Source organism: Amyelois transitella, chromosome 17 (genome assembly GCF_032362555.1).
Source record: "Amyelois transitella isolate CPQ chromosome 17, ilAmyTran1.1, whole genome shotgun sequence".
Classification (NCBI taxonomy): Eukaryota; Metazoa; Arthropoda; class Insecta; order Lepidoptera; family Pyralidae; genus Amyelois; species Amyelois transitella.
This window is the reverse complement of record NC_083520.1, coordinates 1506563-1520309: the sequence shown is the minus strand read 5'-3', so window position 1 is coordinate 1520309 and position 13747 is coordinate 1506563. Positions and strand designations below refer to the sequence as shown.

Genomic DNA, 13747 nt, shown 5'->3' with positions numbered 1-13747 from the left:
AATCGTTGCTATGGTATACGTAAAGAAGGTTGCCTACAATCAAGTTTATTGGTCAATTGAATTTTGTACATTTGTATCTACAATATACAGTATTTGAATCCCAACTCTATCTTCAAGTCAAAAAGCTGAATATGGCCTATCAAGTCTTTTTAAGACTGTTGGTTCTGCTCCCCATAGAACAAATTTAATTTTTAAGCATCTTTTTGGTCCATTTTAATAACAGGTAGAAACGTGAATATTAAAAAGATAAATGTTTAAGTAACAAACGTGTTGATGGTACGGAACCATTCGCGCGCGAGTCCGACTCGCACTTGACCGTTTCTTTTTTTTTTCTATCAAAAGTGTTTGTTTTTAGACTTTGCCTATAAGAAAACTTTCACTATTATTAACTTTCGAATATAACACGCAATAGTTCCCAGCACCAATAGAAAAGCGCCGTGTGGTTCCCGGCACCAATAGAAAATAGAATAGCACCACTCCATCTCTCTCCCATGGATGTCGTAAAAGGCGACTAAGGGGTCTAAAAGATGAATACCAAGTTTATAAGTTTACTTATAAACTTGGTATTCATCTTTTAGGCGATGGGCTAGCAACCTGTCACTACATGAATCTTAATTCTATCTTAAAGCCAAATAGCTGAACGTGGCGTATCAGTCTTTTCAAGACTGTTGGCTCTGTCTACCCCGCAAGGGATATAGACGTGATTATATGCATGTATAATTACAATATTAAAACGAAATTTCGTCTTTCCATCCCTCCAGAGACCGCCTGCTAACCGTATGGGAGGACGCTGGTCCCCACATCCGGCTCGTAGTCCTGTGGTCGGCACAGCGCGGGGGCGAAGCCCTGTCTCGGGCTCTGACATGCCTCCTGCGCACCGCCGCGAGGCTGATGAGATGCGACCAGTGCGCCGCCACCGTGTTACACCATTTAACTATGTTGTTCCAACTGCCTTATAAATTGATCTATCAGCAGGCCGATGTGGTATGTATAACTATGTGTATAACTCTATTTATCCTACTAATATTATAAATGCGAAAGTTTGTGAGTATGTCAGGATGTCAGTATGGATGATTGTTACTCTTTCACGCAAAAACTACTGAACCGATTACGATGTTTGGTATGTAGGCAGCTGAAGAACTAGAATAACATATAGGCTACTTTTTATCCCGAAGTCCTCACGGGAATGATTCCAAGCGGACGAAGTCGCGGGCGGCCTCTAGTAAATGATAAAGGTATTAAACGCGCACGTTACGTACCTTTATTTTATCGCGGACATTTCGAATCTTATTATGTAACATATTGCGATAAGACCGTATAATGCAACGCGAAAGTTTAAAATTAGTTATGTATCAATTTTTTAATAAAAAGTACCTGGGCGACCGAGCAATACTCGGTGTTCCCGAATCGACTGTTCCGAGTGGTATCAGTAAAACAACAAAAATATTAAACACACCACACGCGTAAAGTATAATAGTGTTAAGTGGGTGGCTTTTTTCAATAGTACTTATTTACGCAAAAGAGAATCTCTTTAATGAATCTTTGAATACTCACCGATAGTCTCACGGTGTGTAAAAAAAACTAAATAACTAAATATATACAGGACAAATTACACAGATTGAGTTAGCCTCGAAGTAAGTTCGAGACTTGTGTTACGAGATACTAACTCAACGATACTTTATTTTATAATAAATACTTATATAGATAAACATCCAAGACCCAGGCCAATCAGAGAAAGTTCTTTTCTCATCATGCCCTGACCGGGATTCGAACCCGGGACCTCCGATGACACAGACAAGCGTACTACCGCTGCGCCACAGAGGCCGTCGAAAAACATCGTCAGGAAACCTGCACATTCAGAAAACTGGATGTGTAACAGTGCAACCAATACGGGTTAAGTTTACCAGCGGAGGTCTGATGGCAGTCGCTTCGTGTAAAAACCTGACTCAAACAAACCAGGATCCATGGTCAAAGGCATACCCCGGGCTCCTCTCCAGAGAGGTGAGAATGCAACCAGAACTAAAACCAGCAAGGAAGCAGAAGAATCTCTTTAATGAAATATGTTTTTATATTAAACCATAACGAATCGTGGCATTAATTCTACTTCAATTAATTGGAAAAGTATTTTGATGATATAATTATCTTGTGCCGTGTGGTTCCCGGCACCAATACAAAAAAGAATAGGACCAATCCATCTCTTTCCCATGGATGTCGTTAAAGGCGACTAAGGGATAGGCTTACAAACTTGGGATTCTTTGTTAGGCGTTGGGCTAGCAACCTGTCACTATTTCAATCTCAATTCTATCATTAAGCCAAATAGCTGAACGTGGCCATTCAGTCTTTTCAAGACTGTTGGCTCTGTCTGCCCCGCAAGGGATATGGACGTGACCATATGTATGTATGTATGTATTATCTTTTCAGATATCATGTGGTCTATACGAGCTGGTTAAAACATCAGCACAGAACGTGCACACGACAGCGGATTGGGACGTGGTGTTTGCTCTGCTTCTCGCGGCCGGAGCCGGGGTATATCCTACTGCGTCCGCGCAGAGCAGTGAGTATAACGTATACTGAAGTTATACACTTTCTTTTTTTTTTCTAAGGAATTACTATTATATAACTAACCTGTCGGATGTCATAAAAGATTTATATGCGTTTTTGTAAATAGGAGTCGTCGAATAAGATTTAAGTTTCAATTTCGCTTTGGAAGAGGTGGCTTTATCTAATTCAATGTTGTTATGAATTTGAAAAGGAAGAATTCATGTCTTATTTTTAATGAATCGGGCTTCAGATTACCTCTTGCCTCTCAATGCCGTGTGGTTCCCGGTACAGATAAAAAAAAAGAATAAGATCACTCCATCTCTTTCCCATGGATATCGTAACAGGCGACTATGTGATAGGCATATGAACTTGAGATTCTTCTTTAAGACGAAGGGCTAGCGAACTGTCACTATTTGGATCTCAACTCTATCATCAAGCCAAACAGCTGAACGTGGCCTATCAGTCTTTTCAAGCCTGTCGGCTCTGTCTACCCCGCAAGGGATAAAGACATGATTATATGTATGCATGTTTGCCTTTCTAAATGTAGCTAGTAAACTGACAATTTTACAATTACCCTCACTATACAACCAAAATGGCCGACCACGTAACTTATTTGAATGTTTTCAGCATCGAGCAGATCGGAGGGCTCAGAAGACGAGACTTGCGATCGACGCCCAACCAGCGTTTCTTCCGAGAGCGAACTGTCACATTCCCCGCAAACGCAAGGCTGGATAGTGGTAACGTATTTTAAACATACCGACTCCTGGTTTGCACAGAGCAAGATAAATAGATGTGTCGAAGCCCGCCGAATTAAACCTCGTGGTCGTGTGAGCGGGGTAGACCATTCACTATTCACATCACTCTGAGCCAGATGGTGGTGGATGGAAAAAGTAGAAGTCCGCTGTGTTATACTTTGTGGTCTCCTAAGTGTTGTCCGAGTGTTGTAGTGAAAGCGGAAGGAAGTTGTAGTTGTAACATACGTAAGTGAAGTGTTGCGAGTCGCGCGCGGTACGTGGCGCACCCCGCAGTGTCCTCCGCTGGGTTCCCCGATGCGGAATGGTTCCCAAATGTTGGGGAGCCGTGACAAAATGTTAAAACATAATACAATGCAGTGTATAGGTATACACTTATATATATACATATAAGTATATATAATAACACTATATACCTATATAATTATATATATGCATATATATAATAACACTTATAACTTCTTCTTCTTCTTCTAATCATATTTCTCTGTGTTATTCCTGCAGGTGAAAAACCCGGAAACCTCCGTGTACGAGCTAGACGCGGAGCCGCGGCAGCACGCCGTCCGGCCGAGCGCGCTGGCGCGCTGCAGCGAGGCGCTGTCGCTGGTGCTGCGCGACGTGGCGCACGTGACGCCCGACAACTGCCGCCTGGCCGTGCGCGCCGTGCGCCTGTTCGCCCGGGCCGCCTTGCCAGGTCACGGCACCTTATTTTAACCTTTAAGCGCTGTACTGTGTTCAAAAATAATGGTTTGGCATTGGGAGTAAAAGTTGTTCTTACAAACATCAATCGTACAAATATTATAAATGATATACTAATATTATAAATGATTGATAATCTCTTTTTTTTTTACAGGCAAGAAACCAAAAAGTCGCAAGCAGCGTTCTCGTCTGAGGCACGAGGAATCCAGTGATGAGGAGGTGGATACCATGGACCAGTACCACATGGTCAGCATACAGGTAAGGTGGTCAGATATGTTTTTAATTTAAAAATATAATTTTACAAAAGAAACTCAGTTAATAAGTCTCTTCTTTCTAGTGATTATCATTCTTCAATCATATCTTGACATTTGTACGCCTAAAAGCAGGAAGCAGTTCTTATAATTTATTTTCACAAATAAAAATACCAATATTGATCGATTGATGTCCGGTTAAATTATATTTTGTATTTACATATCAAATTTTCTTTTGTATTGGTACCATGTGGTTCCGGCAAGAATAGGACCACTCCATCTCTTTTCCATGAATGTCGTAAAAGGCGACTAAGAGATAGGCTAACAAACTTGGGATTCTTTTTTAGGCGATGGGCTAGCAACCTGTCACTATTTGAATCTCAATTCTATCATTAAGCCAAAATATTTTGCTATGTTGTGGCCATTCAGTCTTTTCAAGACTGTTGGCTCTGTCTACCCCGCAGGGGATGTGGACGTGACTATATGTATGTATGTATGTATATTCTTTTTAGCTCCTGGACTTAATGCACACGTTACACAGTCGCACTGCACAAATATTCAAATGGTGGCGTGACGAAGCCGATCAAGGGAGTCAAGGTCAGTGAATAATTGTGATGTTGACGCTGTGAAGGAAATGCTGCAGTGCAGTTTGTTACCGCTTCTTGTGACGCTTTGGAAGCGGGGCAGTTAACTTAGTTGTTTAAGTAATTTATTTGACGTCCAATCCAAAGTTGTGAAACCAAAAGATATGACAATTATTAAGTGATATTGAAATGTCCCATAATAATGAATAAATGTTTTGAATTCTTATTTTGAATAATTGTGAAGATGACGTTGTTGAAGAAAATGCTGCAGTGCAGTTTGTTACCGCTTCTCGGCACTGACGGAAGCGGCACAAAATTTAGTTTTAAGTAATTTATTTGAAGACAACCAATGTATTACGTGATATTGAAATGTCCCAATAATGATAAAGTCTTGAATTTGAATTAGATCAAATTTCGTGCCATTCTCTACGAGTATTTAGATAATCACTTTGCAACTAGTAAGGAGCAAAGAAATAATGGACAATATGAAAAAAAAAAAAACGGGGAAAATTATTCATCCTTGAGGGTTTCAATGCTGCCCAAAATAACTACCTAACTATTCCACGCGTACGATGTTGCGGGCACAGCTAGTATCCTATACACAGAGTTAAAACCGGCTATTTAAATCTTGAATGTACTTTTTAGGAACAGAAGAATACGATTTATGGGAAGTGGCGTGGATGCCGCTCTTGCAAGGAATAGCACAATTCTGCACGGACAGAAGGAAACAGGTAACATTATGTATTTATAACGGCCCCTGTGGCGTAGCGGTAATGCGCTTGTCTGTGACACCGGAGGTCCCGGGTTTGAATACCGGCCAGGGCAGGCATGAGAAACGGAACTTTCTCTGATTGGCCTGAGTCTTGGATTCTTACATGCATACATATAATCACGTCTATATCCCTTGCGGGGTAGATAGAGCCAACAGTCTTGAAAAAATTGATAGGCCACATTCAGCTATTTGGCTTTAAGATAGAATTGAGATTCAAATAGTGACAGGTTGCTAGCCTAAAAGAAAAATACAAAGTTTATAAGCCTATCCCTTAGTCCCCTCTTACGACATCAATAGAGAGAGATATGGAGTGGATCTATTCTAAAGTTCCGGAAACAAAACGACAAGAAGAAGATTGTTAAAAAAAAGTGAGGCTTTGTCACTTTATACAAGATAATAAAATGATAGTTATTTTTTGACAAATTACACAGATTAAGTTAGCCTCGAAGTAAGTTCGAGACTTGTGTTACGCGATACTAACTCAACGATACTATATTTTATAATAAACACTTATATAGAAATACATCAAAGACCCAGTCCAATCACAAAAAAGTTCTTTTCTCATCATGCCCCGGCCGGGCGGTGGATCCAGTTATAATCATATCCCTTGCGGGGTAGACAGAACCAACAGTCTCAAAAAGACTTTAAGGCCACGTTCAGCCGTTTGGCTTCGTTTCGAACCCGGGACCCGGGACCTCCGGTGTCACAGACAAGCGTACTACAGAGGCCGTCAAACTGGAGATCAAATGAGAACAACAACTTTACTTCTCATAATACTGGTTTTATTGACTCATTTCAGCAACATATTATGTACATTCATCGTTCATATAAAAGGTGTTAATACATTTTCTAATCTGGTCCAACGCTCAGCCATCCACCATCAAACTAAGAATAAACCTGTATCTTGATTGGTAGAAGGCATCACGGAAGATCCAGTAGGATGTAATGATGTTTGTTTATTTAAGTTGAAGTAAAATGTACACTGATTTAATAATTCCCAAACTAGACGAATCTGTATTCTGGGAATTATTCTCAGGTGGCAAACACAGCTATAGCGTACCTCCAACGAGCATTACTGGTTCCGGGACTGGCCCACCTGAGCAGCGCCGGCTGGGAGGCCTGTTTCACCCGGGTGCTGTTCCCGCTGCTGGAGCAGATGCCCGAATGTGCAGCACGAGCTAACACTATAATGTGCAAGGTATTGTGTGTGTGTGTTTAATGGTAGTTGTTTAACACTGTTGATGCACTTTGAAATAATTGTATGTGACGGGAATTATATATTAAAAATATATGCAACTAAAACTCCTCTCTTCTTGAACTATATATTTTACATACTTACATACATATAATCACGTCTATATCCCTTGCGGGGTAGACAGACCCAACAGTCTTAAAAAGACTTACCAATAGGCCACGTTCAGCTGTTTGGCTTGATGATAAAATTGTAATTCAAATAGTGACAGGTTGATAGCCCATCGCCTAAAAGAAGAATCTCAAGTAGGTATATCAGCCTATCCCTTAGTCGCCTTTTACGACATCCATGGGAAAGAGAAGGAGCGGTCATATTTTTTAAAAATTAATTAAAACATTTTATGGCTCTATTTTTTATGGTTTAGGCAGCGTACGCAAAATAAGTAACTTTTTTGGTTGATTTTTTACACCTTGTGTCCGCAAAACCCAAATATCTTACGGAACCCTTTATTTTTTCCAAAATAAAATATAGCCTACGTTACTCATTGAAAATTTAGCTTTCGAATAGTGAAAGAATTTTTAAAATCGGTCCAATAGTTTTAGAGCCTATTCATTACAAACAAACATATAAACAAAGTTTTCCTCTTTATAATATTGGTGTAGATATGTATATCTTGCGTAGTTTTTGTCTTGACGTTGTTGTAATCTATACTTATAATAGAAAGAGAAAAGATTTCTTTTTTGTAACGAAAAAGTTCATTAGTCGATCGATTGTGATGATATAAGGTGGATTATTGTGAATTCTCACGGAAGTTAAACCCCCATTTAAAGTTGCGAAAAGTTTACCTATGTCATGATGGTTCGTGACGTTTTGCTGTCGTGGTCTCCCCTGCGCCCCTCTTACCAGCCCGGGAACCTACATAAGCGTGCGCGCCGGACCTTCGCCTTTGGTCTGCTTAAACGCTCACCAAGTAGCTCGCTAATCTCAGGCGGCTACTTGCTGGATGTCGTGTCTATAACTAAACCCACGCCCTCTTAAACATTGTAAAACAAGTCCTAAGAAATATTTAAAAAGTATCTCTTTATCACTTGTGCGACGTTTTACCTAAACGGTGACAGTGGCGCCCAACGTGGAATTGATGTGGTGTTATTTGCAGGTGTTCCTGCAGCATCTGTCGGCGCTGTCGCACAGCGCGCGGTTCCCCGCTCTGTGGCGGCGCGTGGCGGCGCTGCAGCTGCGGCTGCGGCGCGCCCGCGACGACGCGCTCGCCGACGCCGCTAGCGAGGCGCTCAAGAACATGCTGCTCGTCATGCACTCCGTGCGGGTCAGTGTCACCACGTGTGTGTCTGTCTGTCTGTCTGTCTGTCTGTCTGTCTGTCTGTCTGTGCGCGTGGCGGCGCTGCAGCTGCGGCTGCGGCGCGCCCGCGACGACGCGCTCGCCGACGCCGCTAGCGAGGCGCTCAAGAACATGCTGCTCGTCATGCACTCCGTGCGGGTCAGTGTCACCACGTGTGTGTCTGTCTGTCTGTCTGTCTGTCTGTCTGTCTGTCTGTCTGTGCGCGTGGCGGCGCTGCAGCTGCGGCTGCGGCGCGCCCGCGACGACGCGCTCGCCGACGCCGCTAGCGAGGCGCTCAAGAACATGCTGCTCGTCATGCACTCCGTGCGGGTCAGTGTCACCACGTGTGTGTCTGTCTGTCTGTCTGTCTGTCTGTCTGTCTGTCTGTCTGTGCGCGTGGCGGCGCTGCAGCTGCGGCTGCGGCGCGCCCGCGACGACGCGCTCGCCGACGCCGCTAGCGAGGCGCTCAAGAACATGCTGCTCGTCATGCACTCCGTGCGGGTCAGTGTCACCACGTGTGTGTCTGTCTGTCTGTCTGTCTGTCTGTCTGTCTGTCTGTCTGTGCGCGTGGCGGCGCTGCAGCTGCGGCTGCGGCGCGCCCGCGACGACGCGCTCGCCGACGCCGCTAGCGAGGCGCTCAAGAACATGCTGCTCGTCATGCACTCCGTGCGGGTCAGTGTCACCACGTGTGTGTCTGTCTGTCTGTCTGTCTGTCTGTCTGTCTGTCTGTCTGTGCGCGTGGCGGCGCTGCAGCTGCGGCTGCGGCGCGCCCGCGACGACGCGCTCGCCGACGCCGCTAGCGAGGCGCTCAAGAACATGCTGCTCGTCATGCACTCCGTGCGGGTCAGTGTCACCACGTGTGTGTCTGTCTGTCTGTCTGTCTGTCTGTCTGTCTGTCTGTCTGTGCGCGTGGCGGCGCTGCAGCTGCGGCTGCGGCGCGCCCGCGACGACGCGCTCGCCGACGCCGCTAGCGAGGCGCTCAAGAACATGCTGCTCGTCATGCACTCCGTGCGGGTCAGTGTCACCACGTGTGTGTCTGTCTGTCTGTACTGTTGAGGATCAAAATGTGATTTATTGTCTCATGTTTGCAAGGAAACCTTATATTTTTCATACATGAGGAGGTAAAGTAGCTAGACACTATATAGCATCAACATCAACACTACAACATCTTTCAATACGTGTTTGCGCATCTTTCGCATCGCATCATCATCGCAAATCGAGCATCTTTCAATACTTGTACGTGTCAACAGGCAACATAATAAGACGAAGTGCGGGGGTGCGGAAACGGTAACTGAATTTGAATAAAAATACCAAAATTACCTAAATAATAAACCTACCCATATTGGATCGTAATTACACGTCCAGTTGCCTGAATGTGCAGATTTCCACACGATAATTTCCTTACCGTAAGAACATCAGGCAGCACTCCATAACGCATACAAAAGTAATTGGCCGAGGTAGGATTTGAACCAGAGCAGAGGGCTCTGGTTCAAACGCAACAAGCATTTTTTAATCGGGCATCTTAACAATTCATCCACCGATGCGCTGCCGGGACTCAAACCGATTATTACATCATAAAATAATACTAGATGGCGCTAGTAGTTTCATAATTTTCAACAAGATATTTTCTCTTTTTCTAGATATTTAACAACGATGATGGCTACAACGATCTTTGGTACATCACTTGGGACCTTATTGGTGAAGTCTTGCCTGACTTGAAGGAAGAATTGTTCCCGCAAGGTACATTTATATTACTGTAACTTTACCGACGCTTTCAAACTTTTCGCAACTATTGTTTAATACATACAAACATACATTTAGTCACGACTATATCCCTTACGGGGTATTTGTTGCTGTATATATGCTGCTTAGTGATGGCATTGGGATTCAAATAGTGACAGGTTGCTAGCCCGTCTCCTAGAAAAGGGATTCCAAAGTTAATAAGCCTTTGTCTCCTTTTACGAAATCCATGGAAAATATATGGAGTGGCTCTATTCTAAAGTGTCGGGAACCACACGGCATATATTGTTTAATATTTTTGATAATACAAAAAATCATGCCATTCTCCCGGAGGGGTAGGCAGATAGTACATCTTTAAAATTGTCACGATCCCTGAATACCTCCTACATTTCTTTCTTGGTGCAAGCGTTTCTTACCTTTCGTAATGGCGTCCCCGATTTCCTTATCCTTTACGCAACTGATCTTTTATATAATAAAGTATTTACATACACGCAGACTCATTGAGTCTCTATCTCGAAAGCCACGTTTACTTAGACGACTTAATAATATAATCAAGATTTAGAAAAGCAACAACTTCTTTCCAGTGAAAGATGATGCGAAGACAGCCAACCTGCCGCCACATTTGCAGCCAACACTGCCGCCGAGCCTCCCCACCCTGATCCCAGTCGGAACTCCCAGTACGCCAGTTTTACCACTAAACCCACCTAACCAACCTTTGATCCAACCCCAACGACCAACATATCCAGCGCAATCGCCGACCAACATCGCCCAACGTCCTACGTCCAATATTCTTGTCCAATCTCAATCGCCGACCAATATTGGCCAAACTCCGCCAATAGGGCCAACGTTGGTCGCGCCTACGCCAATAAGCGGGATGGTGCCGATAAGGAATCAGCTTTATGACCAGGCCGGATTGGCGTCCTCTGTCTTACTACAACCTTTGAATGAGGTAATTTACTTTTGTGAAAACTTGATTTTAATTCACCAATAGGTTACCATAATTTAACGATAGCTCAAAGTTTATTATTTTTACAAAAATGGGATGGTATTGTTGATGACTGTGATACAGTATTAGGTCCTGGGTTCGAATCACGGCCAGGATCAGGCTAGCTAGTATCTCGCAACACAAGTCACGAAGTTTTATCTTTTTAATTTGTCCCGTATATATTTATTTACTAGCTGTGTCCGCAACTTCGTCCGCGTGGAATAGTTATTTTGGGCATCATTGAATCCATGGATGAATAATTTTTCCTGTTTTTTTTTCACATTTTCCATTATTTCTTTGCTCCTTATAGTTGCAGCGTGATGTTATATAGCCTAAAGCCTTCCTCGATAAATGGTCTTTTCAACGCAAAAATAATTTTTCAATTCGAACCAGTAGTTCCTGAGATTAGCGCGTTCAAACAAACAAACTCACTCTTCAGCTTTATAATATTAGTATAGATTAGTATAGATTTATTTACATAATGGTCTTAGTTTCATTCATAATAGGGTTAAATTTATTGCATTATTTTGCCTCAAAGCTGCTGTGAACTGTAAAGTAATATTTGGCGCAAACATTAAATTCGGCTGCTTACCTTAGTATCTTTTTTTAATTTACTTATCTTTCCTTTGCAGATGATATCGACGCCCATCGGAATATCGATCCAGAGCCAAATGCCGATACTGTACCCGCAGACGACGACCGAACTGCCACAAGCACAGAGCGCACCTGTCAAAATTGAACCACAGACAATATTACCGACCGAACCTGTCAAAATTGAACCACAGACAATATTACCGACCGAACCTGTCAAAATTGAACCACAGGCAACACTGCCGATTGATCCTGTCAAAATTGAATCACATTCACCACAATCTGTCAATATAACACAACACAGCCATAGACAAGACGTCGACCAATCAGAGATCTACGCTGAATATCTGACGAATCCGTACAATCAGAATGAGTCGACCAAACAAGCTCTATACGACCCTGAGAGTTTAACTCCGGAATTTTCAAAAGATACCATAAATATAATTAATCTAGATCAGAAATCGTTCAGCGCGAATGCGACTCCAATGCATAAGAGTAATAAGGCTCAATTCGGTTCAACGGATAACGTCAGGGATTCGGGTATATTTAATTTTTCGAGTTACTTCGGCGCGGTGAACGAGAGGAGTTCGGAGGTTTTTGATGCGTTGATGTCGACGCAAGAAGGATAGCTCGCAGAGTGAGATGTGGGTACGTGGTTGTAGATTTATGAAGGAATTAAAGAACTGTTGTATATAACGGATTTATTAATATGGTCATAGTCAGGTTTTTATACGAAGCGATTACCGTCTGACCTCCGCAACGTTGGCACGGGAACCTAACCCATATCGGATCATGGTGAAAGCTGCACTAGTTGAATCCCTTAGTCGCCTTTAACATTGTATCTATTACTGTATTGTAGGTCTATTCACGAAGGTCAATAAGGCATTATTTTATTTATTTGACTTTGACAAAAACATAATTTAAACCACCTTAAAGCCTAGTTGTTATGTAATATTCGTGGCGAAATAAACAAATTTAAAGTATGATAATATACATAACCTTGCTGGGGAATCTATTTTTGAATCATGGTTACATATCCAGTTGCCTGAAATATTTTTTCTCTCTCTCAGGGTAAGAACAACGGTTATCAAACAAAATATGTAAATTTCAAAGTTCGTTACTAGACATCACGACACAAAATGTTCATATTTAGATAATTGTACATACATACATATAATCACGTTTATATCCCTTGCGGGGTAGACAGGGCCAACAGTCTTGAAAAGACTGAAACACTGCCACATTCAGTTGTTTGGCTAGATGGTGTGTGGTCTTATTCTTTTTCTCTTGGTGCCGGTACCACAACACAAGGCACCAAAATATGATGATTATATACCCCGAAAAAGTAAATTAAAAATACCCGGAATATAAGTTGAACTTTAATTAATAGCTGTGTAGTTCCCATACCTGCCTTTTCGACATAATTTGAAACACAGGTGACAGGGTGGTAAGATGTTATGTGATATATTTTGGACTTCAAGGCGTTTGCTATTATTAGAGGACGTGACTTCAAATCCTGCGGGACGCATTTTTATGAAAGTGGCTAACAGGTTTCAGATTACGGATTTGAAAATATGTACCAATAAAATTCTTGTAACTAACACTACTATTCTTATTAATGTTGAATATTGAATAGTGTAGATCAGATTATAACAAGCTGTTACGTCGAAAATAATTAACAATTTATTCTTATTCTCAGGCCTAATGTTGAGAGTATTTCTCTAGAACATTCCAAAATGGCCGTCATGACTCTTTGCTTGACCTAATCGATAGCATCGTGAATAAATGTACGAAAATAATTAAGAGTAATAAGTCAGGTCAAGAGTATTTGTCCTAAACTTGTATGAAAAGTTTGTAGGGACTCCTGCCTTATCCATGAAAGAGGCGTAGCATGTAGGTTTGTATGAATAACTGTAAAAGCGCCCCTGGCGGATACAATAGGAACTTAAAGTTTTCATACAAATGATTCACGAGAGTCGATGATACCAAGTAAAATTCATGGTAGCCGTGTAGGCCATAATGTTTTATTTTATCATATTGTACTATAATGTTTTTTATTAAAATCTATTTGTTATACTTTGTGAAAATTTTCAGGGTTACTATATTATCTTTAGATGAATGTAAATTCTGTAATTATTGTTTCTTTGTATAGAGAGAGGTATATATAAAACAATATCAATGTAATATATGTTTAACGATTTATAAATAAATGTGTTTAATGGATATATGTGTGTATTTTTCAATATGATGCTTACTCAATTTGCTGAATTTAATACAGGCATCCATTATGGAGATTTGGGCATT

At 41.8% G+C, this 13747-nt stretch overlaps 1 protein-coding gene across 1 annotated transcript in view; it reads left to right on the top strand.

The window, feature by feature from the left end:
* LOC106134357 (Golgi-specific brefeldin A-resistance guanine nucleotide exchange factor 1) overlaps window positions 1-13668 on the top strand; it is a 37057-nt gene extending 23389 nt beyond the window's left edge. Inside the window, exons 20-31 of the mRNA XM_060948802.1 lie at window positions 762-984; window positions 2422-2554; window positions 3169-3278; window positions 3798-3987; window positions 4147-4250; window positions 4756-4840; window positions 5473-5558; window positions 6636-6797; window positions 7948-9141; window positions 9768-9867; window positions 10452-10816; window positions 11485-13668. Coding sequence (XP_060804785.1) covers window positions 762-984; window positions 2422-2554; window positions 3169-3278; window positions 3798-3987; window positions 4147-4250; window positions 4756-4840; window positions 5473-5558; window positions 6636-6797; window positions 7948-9141; window positions 9768-9867; window positions 10452-10816; window positions 11485-12072 — 3340 coding nt within the window. The 3' untranslated portion in view covers window positions 12073-13668. The remainder of the gene's footprint in view (window positions 1-761; window positions 985-2421; window positions 2555-3168; window positions 3279-3797; window positions 3988-4146; window positions 4251-4755; window positions 4841-5472; window positions 5559-6635; window positions 6798-7947; window positions 9142-9767; window positions 9868-10451; window positions 10817-11484) is intronic.
* Window positions 13669-13747: the final 79 nt, after the last annotated feature.